The sequence below is a fragment of the Mesoplodon densirostris genome, chromosome 16 (assembly GCF_025265405.1).
Source record: "Mesoplodon densirostris isolate mMesDen1 chromosome 16, mMesDen1 primary haplotype, whole genome shotgun sequence".
In the NCBI taxonomy this organism is placed as follows: Eukaryota; Metazoa; Chordata; class Mammalia; order Artiodactyla; family Ziphiidae; genus Mesoplodon; species Mesoplodon densirostris.
In genome coordinates this window covers 24767096-24782455 of record NC_082676.1, presented here as the reverse complement: position 1 = coordinate 24782455, position 15360 = coordinate 24767096, and the positions used below count along the sequence as shown (strand labels likewise).

The 15360-nt window shown below is 41.8% G+C and overlaps 1 protein-coding gene across 8 annotated transcripts in view; it reads right to left on the bottom strand.

Annotated features, from left to right (window-relative positions):
* NCOA6 (nuclear receptor coactivator 6) overlaps window positions 1–15360 on the bottom strand; it is a 110002-nt gene that overhangs the window by 16282 nt on the left and 78360 nt on the right. For all 8 annotated transcript variants that reach the window (XM_060120325.1, XM_060120329.1, XM_060120330.1 and 5 more), the window contains 4 exons: window positions 12268–13384; window positions 9612–9733; window positions 3509–6475; window positions 479–547 (listed from right to left, as the gene is read on the bottom strand). In XM_060120325.1, coding sequence (XP_059976308.1) covers window positions 479–547; window positions 3509–6475; window positions 9612–9733; window positions 12268–13384 — 4275 coding nt within the window. The remainder of the gene's footprint in view (window positions 1–478; window positions 548–3508; window positions 6476–9611; window positions 9734–12267; window positions 13385–15360) is intronic.

The following is a 15360-nucleotide window of genomic DNA, read 5'->3' as shown; positions in this document are numbered from 1 at the left end:
ATCCAGACATGAGTGAAATGACTCTGACTCCCTGGAGGAATGGCTACCTCACTGCAGCAGAGGTTTTCGGAACAAGCCTCCACTCCTGTCATAATGCAATTACTGTCTTAATGCAGTAATGCCTCCCACCCCAGTGAGTTACCGTATGCCAATCAGTCAGCTGCCAGCTATGGGTGCCAGGGTCATGGAACAGGGCAAACTCTGCAATGGAAACCACCCACGGCTTGGTGGCAGACAATGGGCACTGAGATGTCCTTCTTGAGTTCCCTGGCTGACACGAGGAATGTGTCAGAGAGCAAGCTGGTCAGGGGAAAAATAACTTCAAATAGTACTGCATAAGCTCTGCCACTCAACCGAAGTCTGCTCTGAAGCAAACAGATGAGACAGTTTCAGCCACTTCCTGGCACACTGAGGACAGCAGTGGTTCCTTCACATGTAACCTATTCCATTCAAGAAATTTTTCCAAGGTGGGCCTTACCTGGTCTGGGAACAGACCCCTGCAGTGCTGTGGCTGGAGTTTCCTTTGGGACTAAACTCTGTGAAGGGGCTAAGGCAAGAAAAAAAAAAAAAGAAAGAAAAGAAACAGGCCTTTAACATTCTTTTCTAAACAAAGCAGAAAGCATTGACTGAATCAAGGGCTAAGTAACTGCTGAAATACACATATTCTTAGAAAGCAGCACTTGAAGTTAACTTTGAAAGCACAGTACATTCCAAAACTTGCTTAAAAAATTAACTACCTTAACACTCAGTAACAAAGACTAATGCTAGGCGGGGTCTGTTTTTCCTTTTTGTATGTGCAAAGATCAAGGAAGGATATGGCCATGAGGACAACAGCACCCATAATTTTTGCTTCTTGGGGTCAAGTTCTGTCCAGTACTCTAAAAAACCCAAAAGCATACTTTAGTAGGCAACCCAAACCACTTTCAGAAGGACAATTATACCATTCAACCTTAGCATTTAAAAAATTGTCTCAACCCTCTAAAGACTACGTTCCTTGAGACCTGAAATGAATCATGTATTGTGTACTTTTCTATAGCACCTGCCAAGTGTGATGGGCATAAAGCAGGTATTCAATTCATATTTAATGAATCAAATCAATTTGATATGTTATCTACTTATTTTATCTAACAATTACCAAGAACTTACTAGGGGCAAGACTCTGTGCCAGGCACCCTTAGAGACCAAATTCCATTCTTCTTGCCCATCAGGAACTCAGTCTAGTATTAAAGATATACACAAGTGGTACTCTGGAGTGAACTGCGAAGTTATATGAAGCAGATTCATAAAGTATAAAGTACTATGGGAGTCCAAAGCAAGGGAGATCAATTCTAGATTGAGAAATCTGAAGGTATACTAAAGGGAGAAACATCAGAATTAGGCTTTGAAGGACAGAGAGAACTCAGGCCCTTGAAGAGGAATGGAATAGAATACACAATGTACTCTAGAATGGGAACTTCTGGGATCAATACCGTAAAGATTGAAGACATAGATATGCCACAGTCACTCAAGGTTATGTCCTCCCATCTTGACACTCAGTCTAACATCCTAGATAAACTCTACAACAATAAGTTTTACCCTCATGTGGAAACTGTGACTTTTGTAGATTTCTCTCCCTGCTTAGTCAATGATGCATTTGTGTTAAGAATTTATTTTGGATGTTTATCTAATAAAGCTTAAAACTGTACCTTAACTTTTATTTTTTACTCCAGTATTGGTTTCTCACACTTTCAAGGTAAAAGCACAGAAGCCCCTTGAAAAAGAATGGAAATAATCTTAACTGAAATTGAGAAGTTTTTTTTCCAACTACTGGTTCATCTCCCTAATGCTCCTGTATTTCTCTAGGATTACACAGGATCCAGATAAAAGTTATTTTCTAACAACTTCATCATTATTCTCTTAGTATCAGAGGGAGAGGTTCCCTGAAAGGAAGTAGAATGGAAACATTTAATAGTGGAGAATATATTTAAGTTACACCAGGTTTCAAAAAAATTCTTAGGGCTCACCTACATCAACAGAACTAGAACCAGGAATCTACAGCACCCAGCCCTATGAAGTCTCTGTCTCCTCCAAGGGCAGAGAACTCCTTAAAGGCCTTTATCCCTCCCTGTATCTCTCGTTTTGAAGTGAATAGGCAGAGAGCAGGGGAATTAACCTTTCCAGGGCTCTGTGTGAGGCAGTGTGCTGGCTTTTACGCTAAGCCCACTCAATGAATCTTTGTATAAATTCTGGGAGGTAGGAATTACAATCTCCAGTTTACTGGTGAAGTACATGGCTTACAAGAGGTTAAGGGATTTATCCAACTGCAACTGGTACCAGTGGAGCTAGAATTTGAACTCTGATCCTACCAGAAGCTTGTGTTCTTTCTGCCCCTCCTCCTGCCCCTCAAAGCATTTTAGCTGCATAAACAGGCGCTATTGGCTGGCCTAGGATACAGCAAAGGTCCTTTGAGCTTTGGCAGTGTTTGACTGATTCCACTCTGGGGAAATAGAACTTCTGTACCACTTAAGCCTCACAGGAGGAGGAACATTACGTATGTGTGTGTGGGGGCGGGTGCGGGGGGAGATGCCAAGGGAAGGAGGGGAGATGTAAGGACATCTACGTTTCCATAATTAGCCCCCCTTACCAGTACATAGGAAATAACCTGAACTAGAAATACATGAATGGAATGGTCTAACTTTCAAAGAGATTGCATCAAAAAGAAACAGGTGATAAGAATTCTTTACCTATTATTGAATGATTACTATATTCTAGCCCCGTGCTAAAAATGTTATATACATTATCTCGTTGAATTCTTACAACTACTACTGTCCCCATTTTCCAAAGGAGGAAACTAAAGTTTGGAGTAGTCAAGTAACTTGCCTAAGCCCTAACAGCCGGTAAATGCTGGCACCAACCTAAGCCTATCTCTTAACCACTTTGCTCCTCCCATGTCTATTACCATGAAAGCTGGTTTTCTGGAAAGCTCTCCCCTGGAGCAGCCAGTCTGAAGGGAAGAGTCCCTGGGATAGAGTACAATGAGGAAGGGGCTATGAGAAACCTGCTCTGAACAGTTGAGAGCAAGTCTTTACCACAGTAAGGAGAACCTGCAGAAACTGTTTACCCTTAAGGGACATGGTTAAACGGGAGGCTCACAGTATAGACTTTGAATGAATACTGAACTCTAAGCTTCAATCTTCTCACCGCAGAATGGGGTTAGGGCTACCTGACATGGTTGGTATGAAGATGATGTAACACAGGTGAAAATGCTTCTTTGTAAAATGAAAAATTTTATGTAAATAAAAGGTATATGATTATTTCAGGAGCTGAGAGAGAACCATATTAATGAATGTAAACAACGTGGGATTTTAAAAGGGAAGTATATTTCCCAATGTACTTCAAATAAATGAAACTATCACTATTGCCATTTAGCCCATTCTTCTTCCTCCAAGTAGAAAAGGAGTCATGCTTTCTCTTGTGGGATAGGTCATCAAAAATTGACATGAGATGATGCCAGGCCCCAAGTACATACCTATGCTGGGTAGAAGCTCTGGATGAGATCCCACCTTCTCCTCCACTAGGCCACCTGCAAGTGGCTCAGATGCTATGCCAATATGATTGTTTTTTGTGGTCGGCGCCGCGGAGATGAGCTCAGAGGGTACCAGAGTGGTTACTATTGAGCGTACATTGGTGGGGAGAGTACTGCCAGGTAAGCTGGGTCCTGCTGAGGCGGAGCCTGGGCCCACAGGGCTAGAGGTCATTTTTAGCAGAGTGGGTGCTGGGGGTGTTGGGGTTTTACTGTCCAGCTCTGTGGATAACTGCTCTGTTCCCATGAGCCCTGGAGCTGTGGTCTCTAGCCCTTGGCCTTCAGTTTCTCCATCTGCACCATATTGTTCTTCCCCTTTCTCAAGAGAGCCTGTCACTTTTTTACACGCCTTGGTCAGCAAAATCTGGCCGATTTTGTCCACTTTTCCTTTGCCCTTACTAGATGAGACTGGGCTTCGCCGGTTGACAGAGGAGCCTGGACTATTGGTCAAAAGGGGAGAAACCACTGTGGTTGACTGTGAAGAGGGCAGAGTGCTCTGATCTGCTGAGGTGCTCACCTGAGGACTAGTCTCCTCTGGATTCAGTTCTTTTACTTGCTGGACAGGGGGATGAGGAGGGACAACTGGAGAAGTTGTACAAGGTGGGGAAGGAAGCTGAACAGGGGTGGCTCGTGAGTTAAGGACCAAGGGTCGACCTGTCTGTATGTTTGCAGCAGGACTACTGGAGGGGGCATTAGGCAGTACAGGAGCAGAAGAAAACTTTATATTCTGAGGTATGTGTAAAGGGCCAACGACTGCAACAGAGGGAGGCATCAAGCCAGAGTTGGTTGTCAGTGGGGTTGCAGGAATTGTGCTTGGCTGTGATCCTTTCATAACCTGAATTATTGAGGATGAATTGATAAAGACAGGTGTAATGAACTGAGGCCGGGCATTTGACTGAGCAGCTGACTGTCCCTCAGAAACCATAACCTTGCTACCCACATTGGGCATTGTGACAACTGTTGACATTAATGCAGACTGCAGGTGAGTTGGCAGAGCTGCTGATGTGTTAGCTGAAGTTGTGATGGGATTGGAAGTTACAAAAACAGTTATCTGATTTGGGGGCAAAGGAGTGGAAATGGAGGAAGAGCTGACAGGTCTTGACATTACTTGAGGGATGCTTGGTGCAACATTAGAACTGACCTCACTCAATTCTGGATGCACAAGGGTTGAACATGGCTCGTTATTGTGAGGTAAATTTAGGGAATTAGAGGGTTCTTTAGAAGACGAATCCTGCAGTGTGGGAATGACAGATGCTTTTTTCAGGTCCTCTCCAGAAACTACTGGAGGTGTTACTTCCAGATCTGTAAGCCCAGGGGGTTTAATGGTCACATTAGGAGCTCCAGAATTGTCAAGAAGTTGACTTAACGATGTTGGCGCTTCCCTCATAGCAGGAGACACCAAATTTTTGTTCTCTTCGATACTGGGAAGTTTGTTAGTATCCGAAGGTTGCCCATCCTTTTTGGATTGATCTTCAGGGACCATTTTAACTTCTTGGGCAGGGACTGCTTTTAGCTCAACGTTTACCTGCTCCTTCCTACCCTGGGAATTCTGGCAATCGCTGTCCTGAGGCATAGTCAAGCTCTCCTTGTTATCCTCAAGAACACCCCCTATTGCAGCCACAGGCATGGTAGGATTCTGAGGATTCAGCCCGCTGTTGTTAGGGAAGCTCCCAGGTACAGGGGGGTTGGCCAAAGGAGTAGGACTGACCAATACGTTTCTTGGCAACTCCACATTTTGCAACAAGGTTGCATTTGTTTGAGAGGCAAGAGTAAGTTTAGGGGCTTTTGAGTTTTGTCTCCCTGGACTTGGGGTGGTTTTCCTACTTGACCCAGGACTAGACCTGCGACTGTTGCTTGGACTTGCCCGTTTTGTTGCTCCAGAATTAGACTGCTTTCCAGAATTCACCACCACAGAATCTAATTTGTGAGTCTGTGGGGCAGCAAAATTGGAAGGATTATTCATGGTAAGATTTGAAGGTGCTTGTCCGATGGCCTTCAAAGTTGTTGGATTTAGGCCCTGTTGATCAAAGCCTCTGTTTAAATTTGGCCTGGGAGGTAAAGGAATATTAATCTGTGGGGGGAAGAGTCCTGCTATGGAGGCATTGAGTCTTTCTGGTGATAGACTGATTTCTGAAGGTTCTGTGCTGGGAGGGCGGTTGTTGGGTGTCTGAGGATAATAGGGTCTGGGGCTGGCTCTGTTTGGTGTTTTAGGCCTAGATGTTTGGGTTGGGGCAGCCACATTTGGAAAGTGGTGGCCATGAGAGCTGGGCAGGGAATTTACAGGAGGCTGCTGGGGAGTTGCACCTTGAGTTGTTGAAAGGGGTGATGGTCCAGGTTTTGGCCCTGTCATCATTAACTGATTCTGGGAAACCACTAAATGTGAAGGCATGTTATTTGGGCCTCCTGAGACAGATGGTAATTCACTGCCACTTGCTTCAGGGAGTGAGGACATCTCTCCCAGTGGTGAGCTGGAAGGATTCTGGGGGTTCTCCTGGTATACCATTTTCCTTGAATTGCTTCCCAAAGGAGTATTCACAGGCATTGGCATTCTTTGCTTATCAGGTGATGGCGGCACAGAGGCAGGTCCTTGCAAACTGACCATGACAGGCACACTGCCACTCTGTTGCATGGGCATTCTCTGGGAGTCCGGATTCAGGGGGCCCCTTGGGGGATGGACGCTCTGGGAGACTGGAAGCCTAACTGATTTGGGGTCCTGCTGCATCATTAGCATCATCATCATTTGCTGCTGCTGCTGCTGCTGCTGTTGCTGAGACTGTGGCTGACTGGGGGGCGGCGGCGGCGGCTGCGGCGGCGGCTGCTGCTGTGGTGGCTGGGGTGTGGGCGCCACATGCTGCATGAGCTGAGGAGGCATCTGCTGAAGTGGCCTCTGTTCAACTGGTTGAGAAGGATAACCTAAAACGAGCCCCCAAAATCAGGGAAGTTAGATTTTCAGCAAGAAAAGCTTTGCTACCTTTAGAGTATAGCCAAGCAATACTCATCTAGGTTGCACAGACTGTGCACAAACAGCTCAGGCGTGCCCGTTCCCACGGGGGTAGGGGCAGCCCCTCATTCTTTGACATAAGCAAAGAGGCACACTGCTTAAGGAAGCAAAAAGCAAAGCATCAAGAACCTGGAGCTCCTCAGTCTTCAGGGTTTGAATGAGGCATCGCTGCACTAAGACTCTAATAGACACTGTGCTATGCACTGAAACTGGCCAAGTCTATACCAGCCGAACATTCAGATGACACGAGAAAAACTCCATCAACAGCAAACAGTTGACCGCCCAGCACTGGGGTCTCATGCAAGCATAGTAAATATTTCTCATTGTACTTGTGAATGAAGCATTTAAGAGTCACTTTTTTTCTGTTAGCACAGATTAATTTTGTTAAGGCTTGGTTTTGTTGAAAACGCCAGCATTGAAGATAGCCTTTTTATTCTTTCAACAGAAGTAAAATATAAAATTCTAGGATTCAATTCCTTAAGGAAGAGGGATTTAAAATTACTACAATCCATTGGCTTCACACACCATGCTGCATCCTTCAGGCTCAGTTCTTTGGGAAACCCAATGAATTAAACTGCCCCTCCGATGTAAATCAGTTCAATAAATAGTAGGAGCTAATAGAAGCTGATACACACAATGAAAATAAAATGAGGGCACTGAAGTTCTTTTTACGAATATTAATTTCTGTTTGCTTTCTTACATGTAAAACTTTATTTGGAGAAATATTTTCTATGAATCCATAATTGAAGAATAAGCAAGAAGCACAGCCCTCAGGAATAAAAAATAATTTTAGGAAAAGAACTCTGAGGGACAATGCCTTATAGATTTCTAGAAGGCAACATCTCAAATGATTCTTTCTTTTGTGAAGATTTTATTTGGCATTTTAGAACCAAAACCTTACACAATCAGCAGAAAGGATGAAAAGATCATTAACCAAGAATAAAGGTTGTTCAGTGGGAAAAAGCGGGCATATAACTGGGATACATACAATTTCACAAACTAGATTTATTTCACTGTGCATGAAAAATACATTAGGAAAGTTTTACGAAGGTACAGGCATAAGGACAACTGGCCCTGGCAGTCAGAAGTGTTGGCTTAAGATTTTCACAGAGCAGCTATCAAATGCTGCTGATCCACAGGGTCACACCCTGTGTTTAATAGCTAATCAATGTCTTCTAGCCAATGACAGACATGGTACCAATGAGTACAATATGCAGAATCCAGTTTTGAAGTTTCTTTTTAATCCTTTTTTGTTTTAGGCCTAACTAACCTCTTTACATTTATAAAGCCAACAACATATGGCATTTCTATAGGTTTAACTCAGGTTCCCATGTTAAGAACTGTAATTTCTGTAGAAGCCTTGATGTCAGGGCTATGATACAAATGCCTTTTTCTTTAAAATTAGGCCACCAGACAGCATAAATACCAAAGAGAGCAGCACAGACAGTACAGCAGCCTCTCTCAAAAGTAACAGTTAAGGGCTACTGTAAAGGTTCCAGAAGCTGCAGGCAGCAGTCCAAAGGGCATTAATGATAAGATAGATGGGGGTTGTTGTGACAGAATGGTGGAGAGGGAAAGCTAGGACACACACACGGGCATATAACATAATAAAAAACCAAGTTTATTAATCAAGGGATGAAAATTCATATGCCTTTAGGGGCCAGACCGGTAATGAAGAAGAGAAGTGGGCTGGTATAAGACAGTAGTAGTTCTGCGGACAGAGCCAAACTGCAGAGCTGATGCTCTATCTAAAGGCATTTAAATTCAGGTTTCTGTTTGGTTTAGGATGCACAATTCAAACATATCGTAGGCTAAATTCAGCCTACAGGCTTCCAGTTTGCAAACTGTAGAAAGGAAGCCATAATGTGTGTGAGAACCCCTGGGATTTAACAGAAGAATTCAGATGTATCCGAGGGAAGAAGGCACCTTCCTGTTCATAATGCCTCTGGACCACCACCAAAGACTGGTGACCTCCCAGCCTCAACTGTGCTGCTGTAACTCACTGATGGGAAGTGTGGTGTGCCCAAACAATTTGTAATAAATAACACAAAGTACTGACATCATAATGAATTCACTTTTTTTGGGATTCACTTTTAAAATACATAAATTAAGGGTGGACTAAAGTTTATCCCTAAAATAACGTCACTCACACTTACATGCCAAAAAAGGAGGTGGAGGAACTAGAAAGGAAGAAACAAAACATAATCCTTTGTATACACATGGAAGTGTGGCCTAAATGTGACAGGCTTGTGTGTCTTCAACTGTGTCACATGGGAATAAAGTTACAAATCACTGCTTAGGCCAAGAGGAACCAGGTATAGAGACACTGTGGCAGCTGGCCTTGGTTCTATAATACCTAGGTTGGAATGAACGAATTTTAGGAGACTTTTTCCTTTTCAACATAATTTTCAACATTTAGAGGATGATATTATTTTATAATCAGAGGAGGATACAACACAGAGGGCTTCAACAATATTGGTCCTATTTATTATTAACCTGGGTAGGAAGTACATGAGTGTCTCTTTTATTACTCTTTACATATTTTTTATGTTTAAAGATTCATAATAAAAGTTGTATTAAAAAAATCTTATTTTAAACCCTGGTAGTTCTCTGCTTTGAGAAAGCCCCAGTAGGAAAGGCTGCAGGAAAGGCAGGCAAGCAGGATTAGAGTGAAAACATCTTTTCATTTCATCTTAACCCATTTTGATGCCAACTAGAACCTTGATATTGACAAGAATAAAGAGGCACTTGACATTTTAGTCTGATTTTATGAAGACCTAAAATAATGAAGACTAATTTGAGCAAAATACACACACACACACACACACAAATACATACACACACATGCACACACATGCCTTCAGAAGTTATATTTTAAATTTTTTTACTTAATATCAAGGCACAGTTTCCAAATACTAGACACATTAAATCACCAAAGTAGCCTAGTTAGTACACAAAATAAAATACTATTGTTTCCTTGAAAAAAAGACTTATAATGCTGTAAATAAATGATGACAAGCACATAAACTTTAGTTAACATTTTATCACCTGGTGGTCGGTTTGAAAATTCTGGCAGTTTAGGGCCTGAGTTGTCCAAGTTAATTCCTTGTTCTCCAGGCAATGGCTGCTGATCAGCCTCCTCCAGACCAGCTGGGCGAGTATCTGGGGTGCTAAAAGATAAATTACACATTTGAGAGTAAGTTGTATAGTTTATACACAAAACTAAGCTTAACCCCTCCCCTGTTTCTGAAGAAATCCATTTGCATTATCATTCTTAGCATTATTTACATCTCTCTAGTCTGATAAAGTATTCAGTATTTGGCATAAAAAATCTCCCAATTTCATTAAATGTTAAAATCCACTTAATAACATGGCTATTTACTCGAAGTGTTTTCTACAAATTTCTGATATAATGATTTTCATGTAATCATCCATCCCTTAGATGTTTTAAGGGATCATAGTTTGGGCTATCAATATTATAAAGTACTGTGCCTATGAAACCACATTATCTTTAGGGTAGCTATCAAATTTAACCAGGGAGTCCATATTCTTTTTCTGTGAATATTGCAGTGGTGGCTCCAACAATTCATAACACCTTGCAAGAAGCTGTAGATTGGCTAATGAAAGTGGTATTCAGAGAACAAAGAAAGCCGGAGAATACCAGAACAAAGCTAATTAATTTTGTTGCAGAATGTGTACTTAACAAACATCCCCATTGGCTTTGGGATGCTTTCATTTTCACCTGGGTGAACCTTAGAATTTTTAGTGGGGAAGAAAAAAATGTTACCTACTAACACCCACATTCCCAAAGAACCAGAGTGCTCACAGCCCTCATTTTGTTTTTAATCTTACTCTTAGCTGTACTTTTCTTTTCTACCTTTTGTTTCCCTTTGCCCTGATACTGGTCACCCACTTTTAGACAGTATTTTACCTTACTGTACTCTCTGTAGTTTTATAAGCCTTACCTTAAATCCATTTTAAAAGCCCTAGCACATGGGAATTTAGAACCTGAAGCAGGTCCTGAGCACATGCAGATGCCTATATCAATTTGCTCCTTATATGACTTCTCTCTCACTTCAAATTATAGGCAAGGATTCTGCAGTATCCTTTACTTTCAAAGAACTGTATTGCTAAAAAAAAATATCTCAGATACCTGGTCCAGTTACCTCATGTTATGGATGAAAAAACAAAGGCCCACAGCGGTGTTAGAAAACAGGTCCAAGGTTCCATAGTAAGCTAGTGGTAGAACTGGGAGCATGCACTCTTACTTTTAACTTATTGTCTCCCTTCCTAGGAGCCTTGATGCTGTATAAGGCCCTTTTCACAATCTGTAGCCACAACAAGTAAGCAATCTCCCTAAGTGCTGGTGCAGACAGCAAAAATCCATACTAATGGCAACTGAAGAACCTTGCAATTTTACTCCTAGATTACTGGGAGGAATAAATATTGCCACAGAAATGTTATTCCCACACAGGTCGATGGTAGTAAAGAATTTAACTTAGAAAGAGCTATTGGAAAAATCAGATAACCAAACGGGTTATTAATTCTGAATTCAGGAAAAATATAGGTTGTTAATATACAATTATTGAATTTTGATTTATAAGGTTCAAGAAAAAAGTGAATATGATATAATATTAGAGTACAACCAAAGAAATATTGTGAGAAGGCTGAGAGAAAGGCAGTTGGTTTTATTTTGAACATTTCTGTTTCCTTAACTAAAGCTCCCCTATTCTCTTCTATAGTTCTAGCAATTTATTTGAATTAACCTGTTTTACACTCCTCAGTCACTATTTTCTGGTAATAAATGTCTCTGAATTTCAGTTTTATAATTAAAGGCAGAAAATCCAGTTTAATCAATATTCCCTTTGGAAACGTTTTATCAAGGCCAAAAATATAACAAATTAATGCTCAGCTTCAGGAAATGTAATATAAATTAATTGCCCTTCCTGCTGTAATCTTGCAAAAGAACTCACCTTTACCAAAAGGGTAACTGATTTAAAAGGTCCAATCATCTTAGCATGAGATTTTAAGCTGCTGATGATGATAAAGAGCCTTTAAAGGAAAGGCACCTGTACAAAAAACCATTTCTATTTGAGAGACAGAAGGGAGTCTCCATAAACGGTTTTCATTTCCAAAACACACACAGCCTTTCTGGTTCCCCAACAGTCATTATAAACCTGACACGCTTTGTGGAGTTGCAGTATGGCAGCACTGGCTACCTTTCAGGCTCTGAATGCCACAACCCTCTGGAGACTACAGACTTAAGAGACATCTATCAGTTGACTGCAACGTATGAACCTTGTTTGGCTCCTCATTTGAACAAACTGTAAAAAAAATTAATTTGAGATAATCAGGGAAATGTGGACACTGTCTGGAAATGTGAGAATATGAAGGAAGTATTAGTTTTTCCAGGTGTGCTAATGGTATCGTGTGGTCATAAAAAACACAAAACAAAGACAAAAACCTGTCCTTATCTTTCAGAGGTACATACTGAAATATTTAAAGTGAACTTGCTTTAAAATAACCAAGAGGATAATGGGGAGAGCATGGATAAAGGCAAGATGGATTATGAGTTGATAATTTGAAGCAGGGGTAATTTCATTATACTATTCTTATTTTATACATGTTTAAAATTTTCCATCAAAAAAAGTTGTTCACATAGAAATAAATGAGTAAGATTTTAGGCAAAACTATCACAACCTACTTTAGATCCTGCTGACTATTTTTCTTCTTCCGAGGGGGTTTCTTCTTCTTCGGTTTATTTGCGTTGGTATTATTTTGCTTATTGTTTACCCCAAAATGGCCTGCAGAGATATCACTCTGCAATAAGTTGACCAACAATGGGCTTGTTAGCGTGACATCCTTATTGACCGGGAAGCCTGGATTCTGACCACAGGACATCTGATTTCCATTGGGTGCTCCACTGAAAGGTGCATTGAAAGGCATCCCATGGCCTGAGAAGTGGTTTCCCGAGGCACTGTTTCCCTGCATGGCCTGCACGTGGGGGGGGACCATGTTGCTTTGTTGCATGCTAACGTCAGGCATCATCTGAGACAAGCTGACATCATTATTTGCTGTAGTAGCAGGATCGCCATGCGGCTGGGCCATATGTGGGCTGGGCCCTGGTGGCCTCAAGACCTGCCCCTGAATCCCCATAACCTGAGATGGACTGTTGTTCACAGGCCCTTGCTGGGGCAGCATCTGTCCTGACATCTGTCCCGTAAACTGCACCATGTTTCCTTGCATGTTTGGAGTTGGTCCCCTCATTATCTGTGCTGGTCCCGACATGACATTAGATTGGTTCTGAGTGTTAAACTGTTGCTTATTCCCCTGCATCTGATTGGTCATAATCTGCTCTATCATTGGGTTCTGTTGAAGCAAAACTTGCCCCTGAGGCCCCATCATCTGGTTATGTGGTGCCATCATTTGTGGGCCCTGCTGGGGAAGCATCTGCTTGGGTGGGGTCATCCTCTGTGGCGAGGGCCCAAGATTTTGGCTCTGAGGATTCACCATCATCTGACCCTGTGGCATAAGCTGGGCCCTTGAAAGGATCATAGGGTTCTGAGGGTTCAAGGTTCCTTGTTGCTGGACCATCTGGCCCTGGGAGGGCACGATCTGCTGGTGCATGCTCATCAGCTGAGATGGTGGGCCCTGCTGGGGCTGGCCTTGCATGTTGCCCAGGTTCACCTGAGGAACCCCAGAACTACCAGCCTGTTGGTTGTTCATGTTGCCATGAATTCCCATGAGGCTGGGCTGCATCATATTTGGTGGCCCGTGGGACACCTGCATCTGGTTTTGAGGAGGACCAGCTCCTTGACCACCTTTAAAAAAAAAAAGGCACAGTTTCAGAAAGTAATACTATTATCTTGCTGGTATTAAGATTCTCAAATTACCTTAATTAGAAAAACACAACTCACCCATATCCACTGACCAACATAAACAAATGTGCTGTGCTTAACATACTTCTGTGAGTTTTCCATAGTATGGATATGTGACTGTGGCATATATTCTCAGTGACCATACATAGAGAAGGAGAAACCGTTTCTTTACTCCTATTTGGTAACTTAAAGATAACATTTTGAAGATCAATAAAGTTTATTTTCTCTTAGATTAAACAAAGAGAAAGGAAGCATCTCATTATTTAAAAATGATGTGCAGCTACCTTAAAATGAAGAAAATTTATGAAAAGCACTGTAGGCTAGTGAAATAAGCTCTGCTTTAGATGAGTCAGGAAACAAAAAATGTGATGTTGCTGCTTAAGAAAACCTCAGCAAAGTTGAGAAGACATTTAAAAATGCTCCTTGGAAAACTAATAATGACTCTCAAAGGTTATGCATGTGATATCTGGATTGACATCTGGATGCTATACTGTAAAGAAAAGAACAGCTAATACTTCTTAAATACTTCTCTGCACCAATGTGGTAAAAATTATTTAATCTTGATCTGGAAGCTGAGCCTCTGGTGGAACTAAAAGACAATTCAGAAGCTGCAGACAGAGGACAGTCAACAAAGGATGTTAAAACTTCAGTGACCCTCCTCTGTGGCAGTCCCTGGTGGACCACATGGGACATGTTTTATTCTTCTAAATTATTTCTAATTCAGACAAAGAACACTGCCTGGCTTGCTGCAGTGTTTACTTATTGTTGGGTCTTTGGGACTTTCCTATAACTGCTTATATTATCTCTCCCTTCGTGCAGAATAACCTTCTAGCTTATTTTATCCCCCCCTCTTTTTTCATTTTTAAATGGGGACTAAAAAGTGGTAGCCACAATGAAGTTATGAGCCCAGTCCATGCTCCAGCCAGGAGACAGGGGACAAACTGTCCACTGTTAATACAATCCAGATTTTTCCTGAATCCTAGGGAAGATTTTCTAAACTGGGCTTAAATTGAATTCCATGACCACTGTATATACTATATACACTAATATACCAGTGTATATTCATCCCATCAACAATTATCTATTGAGTACCTAATATGTACAAGGCATTTTTGGTACTGAGGTAACATCAATAAACAAGATAGATCAAATCCCTGACCCCTTAGAGTCTAGTTGGCAAGAGTAAAAAATAACAAAGTATTTTCACAGGAAGAAGTAAAAGCTAACAAGAGAAATAATATAGGGTAGGAGAAGAGAAAATGACAGACCAGAGTAGAGCTCTCTTAGATGGGATAAACAGAGAAATCAAAACAATATGTGCAAGTGGGAGGAAGGCACTATATAAAAATATATCAATAAAATAGTTGTGCTGGGCCTCCCTGGTGGCGCAAGTGGTTGAGAGTCCGCCTGCCGATGCAGGGGATACGGGTTCGTGCCCCGGTCTGGGAGGATCCCATATGCCGCGGAGCGGCTGGGCCCGTGAGCCATGGCCGCTGAGCCTGCGCGTCCGGAGCCTGTGCTCCACAACGGGGGAGGCCACAACAGTGAGAGGCCCGCATACCGCAAAAAAAAAAAAAAAAAAAAAAAAAATAGTTGTGCTTATGTGGAGGAATTATGAATGATTTTATCACCGTTTTAAAACTTCCTATAGAAAACATGAATTCACATAGCTCAGGAATTATAGTTTTGCATTAGCAGATAGGGGAAGTCATGCAGTTTGCCCTACCCTTCTCTAAGCTTCCAAGAGGTTTTTTTTTTTTTTAAGTTTAAAACTATTCTCCTTCCTTAGTGATTTACAATTAATGTTGGAACCACATAACTGAACTAACTCCAAGTGGGGATTGGAGTTCAGAAAATATTTGTGCTACCTCAGTCCAAATTTCCTGAATGAGAAAGGGTAAGAGGGTTAGTCATGTGTC